General features: G+C 38.9%; 1 protein-coding gene across 1 annotated transcript; it reads right to left on the minus strand.

The window, feature by feature from the left end:
* Positions 1–1,260: 1,260 nt before the first annotated feature.
* Positions 1,261–8,375, minus strand: hdac10 (histone deacetylase 10). Its single transcript, XM_008432768.2, has 20 exons — positions 8,073–8,375; positions 6,902–7,036; positions 5,907–6,003; positions 5,708–5,805; positions 5,430–5,534; positions 5,257–5,325; positions 5,032–5,158; positions 4,656–4,721; positions 4,518–4,577; positions 4,276–4,365; positions 4,092–4,198; positions 3,828–3,895; positions 3,305–3,548; positions 3,134–3,224; positions 2,969–3,054; positions 2,727–2,780; positions 2,546–2,624; positions 2,278–2,466; positions 2,052–2,211; positions 1,261–1,939 (listed from the first exon to the last, which is right to left on the minus strand). Exons 1-20 carry the CDS (start codon positions 8,129–8,131, stop codon positions 1,905–1,907), a joined length of 2,019 nt encoding a protein of 672 aa, XP_008430990.1. The 5' UTR covers positions 8,132–8,375; the 3' UTR covers positions 1,261–1,904.
* Positions 8,376–9,573: the final 1,198 nt, after the last annotated feature.

Raw genomic sequence — 9,573 nt, forward strand, 5'->3', positions numbered from 1 at the left:
GAAATTACTAAAGTAAGAGTAAATTAGTATTCGGTAAAAAGGCTACTCAAGTATTGAGCAAGTGACCAAAACACCAATCATTCCATATTTAAAAATTACATGATCAGACCAAAATATGAAGTGGAAATTTTGGTATGTTAAAGACCAAAATGAAAAGTAGTTACTACCCAACTATGATACTCAGGCCCCAAAGTTATATTATTTATATAAAACTATAATACACATATAACACTATCTTTGCCAACATATGGAATTCTACTCCATTTTGGAAGTTGCACTTCATTTTTTGACCACTAGATGTCCTCCTCGAACTCTGTAGTATTGGAGACTCGAATAATGAGCCACTTGTTGGATCAATAGTTGAAACTTCTACAACATTTTTAAAACTTCGTCTTAAATGAAGAATTAGATGATAGAAACCTGAACATAACAGGCTGTTAAAACAGAATAATAATAAATTAAAAAAAAACAAAAAAAAACATCAAAACCAGCTTAGGAATTGATAAAGCCGGCACACCTCTTGCATTTTAAAATGCCATACCTCAGGTTTGTTGGAAATGTGAATTACATTATACAGTCATAAAATCAACCTCTTTAAATGAATTATCAAACCAACTAAGAAGAGTGGTAATACATGGAGCCAGCTTTATGCCAGAAACCTGTTCTTGGATGTGACTTGCAACTTGCTTAAGAACATTAAACCAAACATTATTTGAGGTTCATGAGAATATTTGAGGTGGTATATTTGCTTATGACCGAACGTGGATTTAAAACAAACAAAAGAAAAACTACATTAAAGATAAAACTTGAGCAAAATTGCTTCTGAAGTTGCTATTGTAGTTGTATCAGTTGAAGTTTAAATGCATAAACAGCCCAAAACGATGTGACATACATCGGCACTGGGATGTATTTTGTTGAAATACTAATATTTTGCACACACATAAAGACATGTTCAAGGGTGGAACACCAAATGACAGGGATGATAATAAAAAAGCAGAATTCAGAAGAAGACAAAGAGGAAAAACAGAAGGAAAAGAGAGAGCTACCCAATAAAATAAAGAATGGTTTGACATATACTGAATTAAATAACTAAATTAAGTGTAAAGTGGGAATTAAAAAGAAACAAAGCATCCCCTAAGGCTGAGGATTGTCATCTAACTACTTTATAAACAATTTTCACTTCTCTCAAATATTATTTTCTCCCATAGTGGCCAGCACACTCCAGAGCAAAACATCAATAATTTCCAAACCACACATAAACACATCATTAATATGGTCTGTTTTAATTATAAATAGGTGCCAAACTTTTGGTTTACATCTGATGAATTGCTTCAACATATGAAAAATCACCAAAAAACCATCTCACTATTTTTTTTTTTTGTATTTCTATCACAGAGCAGTTATAGGCGTCACATGTAATATCCCTGTTTGGTCACTAGAGGGGGCTGTGGGCTCAAATGAGCCACGGGGCGACACGTAATAGGGATGTGTTAAAACCAGAAGAGCATTCAAGTTACCGTCGTGGCAAAGTCCGTGTAAATACTGTTGTCGTGTTCTTTGGAGTTGTTGGGTTTTGTCTTGTCGGAATGTAATAAACTGGTGAACGTGCAATCCAAGAAGACCCCCGGAAATGACGTTTAGACGCCACAAGAGGTACAACGTCGTTAGCCGCCTAGCATCTCATAAAAAAGCAACTACCAGACCAAAGTTTCACTCGTACAGCATTAGACTGGCTAGAACAAATACATTTAAGGATGTATGAAAATCATTGACTGAAACATAATGAGTATAAAACAGCACTTTGCATATAAAAATGAACAGAGTGTGGGGTTTACTAGCTGCCGAATGTCAAATATGTCAAATCGTCCATCAGCTCCACAAAGACAAACAGCAGCAGGACGGCTTCAGCTTTTAGCAGTCTCTCCATTTCCTGAAGATACTTAAGACACACACACACATGCAAGTTTTTGTGAGTATACATCATGTAATTTTGAGTTTTGAGAGTTTGGGGATGTGGCCGACCATGGAAGGGTTGCAGCAAATCCATTCACCTGTTGTTTGCAGCATTTTCCAGTGAGCCTGCAGCCTCTCTCTCATTCTCTCCAAAGCACCTCCATCGTCTGGGAGCGGAGTCAGAAGCTCCTGCAGAGGAGGCGCAGGGTGCCCAAGGAGGGCGGAGGCAGTAGGGTCCATACATGCCCCATCATTCGTCTGAAGCCCAAAGAAAAATAAAGTTTGTGAAGACTTAAGACTTCAAACTTGCTCCGGTCGTCTCACCTGCATCAGAACCAGAGTGTGTCCCTTTGCGAAGCCCTTCAGCAGGCCAATTAGTTGCTGCCACATACAGTCGCCCACTCCGCTTCCTGGCATGCGAACCAAAAGGACAAGACCGGGGTCATACTCGTATCCCAGAGGTAGGAGGAGACCAAAGACCGCCTGGATGAATCCTACTGTGTCAGCACAACCCTGAGAGGACAAGAAAACTAGACATCATGTTTGTGAGATGCATTCAGTAATGTGTTTGTGTTTTTTAAAGTTATCTCACCTTCTTTAAACACACTGGAATATAATATTTGCCTTTCTGTTCCTGTTTGTCTTCACTGCTGATTTGTACAAGCATTTTCCTTAAAACAGAGATTTTTTTCTTAATAAAATTGTGATTCTTGCTGAAAATCCTTTCCATAAAAACTTTTATAAAAAGTGCAATATGGCTTAAATCACTTTACCCATCAGCCGTGGCGCAATTCAGCTCCTCTTTGCCGACACAAACAACTAAAACCCTGAAGGAAGACGAGTGGAAACAATTCAGGTCTGAAAGCATTTATTACTCATTTATTTTTGAGAAACTAAACTGGGTATTCTAATAAATGTTGATCAGTTACTTTCAAAGTGAAGCTCAACGGGAATATGTCTGTGTGGTTTTTGTCAAAACATACAACACAGTCTGCGTAAGATTTGACTTCCATACCGGCTGACGAGGTCAGAGCCGAGATCCTGGACAACACACTCCATGGCTGCGGCGACATCGGGGACCAGCGCTACGCCGTTGCCAATCTGAGAACCGTTCAAATAAAATCAACACACAACAAGCCAGTAGAGGGAGAAGGAACCCAAACAATGTCTTGATTTTTACCTCGTTTGTTCTCATTTTCTCAATCAGGGTGTAAAGTCTCGAGAAGGTGGCGACACCATCCGCATCACCCGCATCTTCCGTGGAACGGTTCCTTCAAGGAAACGGTTCATTTAACGAGCAGCGTGAAAACGCTCGTAAAAACGAGGCGTGCGACTCTTAAGTGCCTCTCACTTTATTCTGCTGACTAGAAGCGGTTCGGGATCTTTGGAGGAGACGAGGCGTTTTAATCCGTCTGGACAAGCCGCGTCGTCAGGAAGCACCGACGCAGAACAAACGGGAGGACGCAAACGCTCTGCAGGCTCAGGCCAAACTTTTTCCTCCTGGCCTCTTTCTTCCTCTGCCGTCTCTGCTTTTTCTTCCTCTGCTTTTGCCAGTTTGATCCGTTTGGTGCTGACGTCTGTCGTAGGTGAATCGGCTGGAGAAACGAGAAACCACACGAGACAAGAAGTATAGAAATAAGGAACTAAAATTAACTTTTCTACATCTTAAAAAAGATGAAGTTTCTCTCTACTTCCATGAGCTTATGGCAGGAGTTGTTGTGCTCCAGTAAGAATACGATTGTAATATACACAAAAAGTAGGCACTTATGTATAAGACAACATTATCGCACTTTTCTTAATGAATAAAAAGGCATATTCTGTGTCGTGCTAGAATAGCAAAGTAAATCTGAACAACTGCTGCGTGGCTGCTCTACCTGCATGCTTCAGGATGGACCAGTACCGCCTCTGAACCGATCGGACACACTGAAGAGACTCGAGCGCACTGAAAAACAGCAACAAACCCACCGATTTCAAGATTCACACAGCTTAAATTTCTATTTCTCTGTCAAGTTGCATCCACAAACTTGACACTTGTTTTCATTTCATGAGAAAGATCAGGACAAAGTAACAGCGTAATTGCCAGGTAGAAGGAAAATGTTACACGGCTTCCTGTAGCGCTCAGATTACGTTTGACCGACCTTTCGCAGGGACTCCTGACGTTTGCGAGCTGAGGCAGCGGATCGCCGAGCAAAGTCTGAACAGTCTGACACACGGATTGTGCGAGAGAAGTCAAGTTGTAGCCTCCCTAAAAGAAAAGTATAAAAATACATAAAATACTTTCAAAGTCAGTTAAATACGACTGCTAAGTCTTGTTAATCATACCTCCAGCACAGCACACAGTTTTCCTCCAGCAAGGTTCATTAGGAGGTGAGTTAAGTGGGCGAAGATGTCCGGAGTGGCACACATCTCTCCCTGGAAAAAAACCCCCAACAAAACAAGTAACATGGATGTTTTTGATGCCAATTCAATGGCATAAGATAGAACTGTAAGAGAGAATGCATGCATGCAATGTGTAAATAAGTTCGCTTTGCACAGGAAGAATTTCTGTTGCTGTTTTTTGGTACCTCTGGGTCGCCAATAGCCGAGTCAAAGCCTGCACACACCAAAACTAAGTCTGGGCAAAACTGCAAGGAAGAATCAAAAGAGCAACAAGTCATGGTCACCCTTCAGTCTTAAATAAATGTGTCCCAAAAATGTCTCACCTCATAAGCTACTGGCAGGAGGACATGGCAGAAGACCGACAGATAGTCGCCGTTTTCCATTCCCACCTGAAATATTATGACGACTCTGGTGAGCAAATATTTATCCCTTATTTCAAAATAAAATCAAAATTATAAATATCATAAATTTGTAAACGTGACAAAAATGGTAAGTAGATTCTGACTGTACCACCATTCATCCTTCCATCAGTGCAAACACAATAAACATTTCAGGGTTTATAAGTGAGCATACCTTTGGCAATGCAACATGGTTACATTTGTGACAGTAGGATAGTGAGTGTGATCTCACGCCTTAACCCACCAATTGGTATTAATACCGACAAAATCAATACACCAGTCCATTTATCTACCTGCTCACCTCATTCCATGGCACATTTATGTTGTAGCCGGCTCCGCTTCCTTTGCCGACGCAATCGTAGTCTGACTCCCTAAGATTGGGCCAGAATTCCTGATGCTCGTAGCGGTGCCAAGAAAAGTACAGAACACTGCAGAACACCATGAAACCCTCAATAAATAAAACATGAGAAAACCTGTTGCATCCTCTCAGACTTTCACAGGTTGCTATTTGACAAACGGGCCCCACCTCGGATCATCTTCAAAGCAATACTGCACCCCTTGACCGTGATGTATGTCCCAGTCTACTATTAGCACCCTGAAGAAGAAACATTTAAGCTGCTTTAAGTGAACCTGATTCCAGAAGAAGTCGGCAAAATAAAACAAACGGCGAGAAAGATTTTAAAGAAAGGCTCAAAATACCTTTTGGCTCCATGTTTTTGCTTAGCGTAGCGCGCTGCTATGGCCACATTGTTGAACACACAGAAACCACTGGCAGCACTGCGCATGCTGTGGTGTCCCGGCGGTCTAGAAACGACAACACGACACACATTCCTAGTCGTAGCATGAGCTAAAATTTACCGTTTCTACTCTGTTTTTTTCCTCCTATATGTTACGGTTAATGTTAAAAGCCTCACTGCAACAAAGCAGGGACATGAAATAAACAATGCAAAGCATAATTTACACGTTTCGACCCTTACCTAACCAGAGCCATGCCATTCCTGACCTTCCCTGTCATGACACTGTCCACCAGTTGCAGAGCAGAGCCTGCAGCCAGCTTGGCGCAGTGGTAGATATTCTACAGCAGTAAACAATTAAGAAAACAGGAGATAAAAAAGTGAGGAACACAACCAGAGAGTGAAAGAGGGACAACTGTCAAACACTGAATAGGGGACTAACTGGGTGGAAGTAGACGTCCCCGTACTGAAGGGTGAACTCCTTCAAGTCCTCCAAAGTCATGTGCGGAGTCTTTTTCACACCCTCCAGATATTCCTCACTGTAAACAGCAGCATGACGAGAATGTTTATTTCACATTAATGAGGAGGTGAATAAATTCACTGAACCGTAACAGTTCCAGAGGGAAATCAATGCAGGAACGAATTCAGACCAGCAGGGGGCCCCCAAGCGCACATGTAAATTTGACGTTACATTTATAAAGAATTAACCCCATTTGAAATTCTTTAAAATAGCTGAGATATTACATTAGAAAGCATAGTTTAATATTGGTATTTCATTATTATATTGACTACTGCTGTAAGTTTATATGCTATAGTTACAAAAGTTTTATTATTATTTACTTCTGTCATTCTTAGCTTTTTTTTTTCCAAAAAGAAAAAACAATACAGAGAAAGCAAAACAACAGAAAAAGAATAAAAAAACAAGATAAACGTAATACAGAAGCAGAAAAGGTAATATTGAAAATTCCTACCAAAGACAAGAACACAAAGCATAGACTGAACTAGAAGCATAAGTTTTTTTTACACATACGGCATTATCAAAACCAAAACAGCAGAATATTTCCTTTGTATTTTTCTAAAACACATCTCTAAAGAATTCTGTATGAGTCTGTAGACAAACTCATAAAAGAAAAACAACCATAATAAAACCTAATTGTATTTATTTAACAAAACATTTTTAGACATTTAGTTTTTATTTAAAAAGTGGAAAAACACAGCTTTAACTCCTCACAACAATTATTCCACACATGAATGCCTGTAACTAGCAAACCTTGAAAGTCAGAGGCGTTGGATGTGCACACAATCAAACTGGGAACATTTAAAACGATGTTTTGATTGGCTGTGCTAGTAGGAGATGGGATACCCTGAATCAAATATCTGCTGAAGGACCCTGTGTTCAAGGGGCCGGCACTGCGCAGAGCAGCAGCCAGGACCGACCTGTGGACGAGCAGGATCTCTGCATCTGAGGCCTCACGAGGCGGCACAGAGACACAGCGGTCAGACAGACCCGTCCTGACCAGGGCCTCGTAACTGACCGAGAGCCGCTCGGGAACCTCGATCTTACATGCCGGGCTGCAGAAACAAAAACAAAGTAATATAGCCGTAAGCATCATGTTACCAGTCACAGTTATCAATATAAAAGTAGGTAACCCACCAGACGTTTTCAGCAAGAGGTTACTATAATGTGATGGAAAAGTTTTAAAGTTTTTCCTCTAAGCAAAAGTCTAGTTTGTCTGTTTGGAAGCATTTTTAATCAAACAGCTAATATTAAATTATAAATCATTATTGTAATATGGTGTAATAAAAACTGTATGTGTATAATCCATAAAGACAAGAGTGGCAAAATAGGGTATTTTGAAGAGTAAGACCAACACTTACAAATAACTGAGTTTAACTGGGTGTTTGTGTTATATTTCTACTTAAATCAGTAACACAATATTACATACAAAGTCTAGATAATATTATAATAAGTAGAAATATGTATTTAACAATAATGGATTACATTATTTCTGCAGCAGGACTGGATGATTTTTGCTGTCTTGTTTTGAATAAAATCAATTAAGTTTATAAGTTTATGTTTTGCATTTCTAATGCAATTTTTCTTTTCTAAAACTAAAACGGTGGCAGTTTTATTTAAATGTACACTTTAAATAAGTAAAGAAGTAAAAAAAAACAGAAGTTTTTTCTACTTCTGTTTGAAAATACCTCGTTTAAATATGGAAAAGCAGGAATGACGATAGCAAAACAGGAATATTAAAAGCATATTTTCTAAAACAAACATTTTTAATTTATGGGTAGGTGTTATCCGTTCCTACTCCTAAAGACAGCTTGAAATGTTTAATTTAGAAACCGCTCATTTGTAGAGTTGAATAACAGTAATGTATGTGGTAACATTTGAAAACATTCATAAATAACATTAAAAATGTCGTAAAAGCGCTAGCAAGCAGTTGGTAAAAAGTGACAGTGAAGTAACAGCAATCTAGTAAGTGAAGTTAACTGTGACTACTGTAGGAATAACAACATATACATGTAGCCGACATAGTATCCTCCAGGCTAAAGAAGTCAACAAATCCGATTCACACGATGTGAACATGTTTTTGATACTCACTCAACCCAGAGCAGTTTGTATTTGGTCATCTCCTCATCATAAATCAGAGCTGTTCCCATTGTCAATACTCCGGAACGTGTAGAGTAATATCACAACAAAAGCTCCTCGGTAGTTTAGATTTTATCCTGACTTTGGATCTTACAGCGCGAATAAAGAATTCCTATGGATTACTTCAAACCTTTATGTAAAACAGTCTGAACTGTGTGCAGCATGCATGTACCTCCGAAGACATTGATTAAGGAAGAATCATGTAAACATAAAGTTCATCTGAGATGCACCCAGTGCGAAGTTAACATTCTAAGGGGGAATGAGTGCCATCTACTGGACGGAGTCCGGTATTTCTAAAAGGGCTGACAGGTGTTATGCGCACCCCCTGTCGCGGGAGCGCGCATCGCTCTAAGCTCTCGCATATTGACGAGGAAACGGATAAAAATATGACCGAAGAGGAAATTTTAAAGATATTTGTAACATTATCACGTTTCTCAACCATGTAATCCTTAATACGGTGGGTTTTATTTCGCAAATTATTTGAAATAAATACGGTTTTTACACTTTTATTGACACATATGAGTCGAACTTTTTTTTTCAGTCCATGTGTTGTAAACGTTCTCCGCAAATGGTTTGAAATTCTCTGCTTTGTCTTTTGATACCATAATAGCTCAAAAGCATTACAACAGAGGCACATTATGTAGAACATTTTATATTATGCTTCAGTTCTAGTCTATTAATGTAGGAGGAAATGCAACTTAATTTATGAGCCTGAAAATATTTGCATCCGTCTTGTTGATATGAAACTTAGGGCATTAGCTCAGAGAACAAGTGTCATTACGTAGAAGAGATTAAATCCTTTAAGCTCTTTATTTACCCCAATTAGCACAGGGATGCATGTTTTGACATTAATAGATTTTGAGCCTGCCACAATATGCATCCTCTCTCTATTCCCCTCAAATATTATTCTATAGATATAAAACTTATACCAGCAGTTCTTGGAACTACTCAAATTATGTAAAAAAAAAAAAAGTTATTTCACCCTTAACTCTTGAATTCTTCAAATTAGCACAGGGATGCGTTTTTGGGCAACATTTCCAGCCTGCCAAAATATGCATCCCTTATCTATTCCCCTCAAATATTATCCTATTGATTTAAATCTTATAACAGCAGTTCTTGGAACTACTCTCATTATGTAGAAANAAAAGTTATTTCACTCATAACTCTTTAATTCTTCAAATTAGCACTGGGATGCGTTTTTGGGCAATATCTCCAGCCTGCCAAAATATGCATACCCTCTCCATTCCCCTCAAATATTATCCTATTGATTTAAAACGTATAACAGCAGTTCTTGGAACTACTGTAATTATGTAGAAAAGTTATTTCACTCATAACTCTTTAATTCTTCAAATTAGCACTGGGATGATTTTTTGTAGTCATTACAGAGAATCTGTAAGACGCCTCTGACTGAAGACACAGCTGTTGTACAACAGTTTCATGAAGAGACTGCTAT

Source organism: Poecilia reticulata, linkage group LG16 (assembly GCF_000633615.1).
Source record: "Poecilia reticulata strain Guanapo linkage group LG16, Guppy_female_1.0+MT, whole genome shotgun sequence".
In the NCBI taxonomy this organism is placed as follows: Eukaryota; Metazoa; Chordata; class Actinopteri; order Cyprinodontiformes; family Poeciliidae; genus Poecilia; species Poecilia reticulata.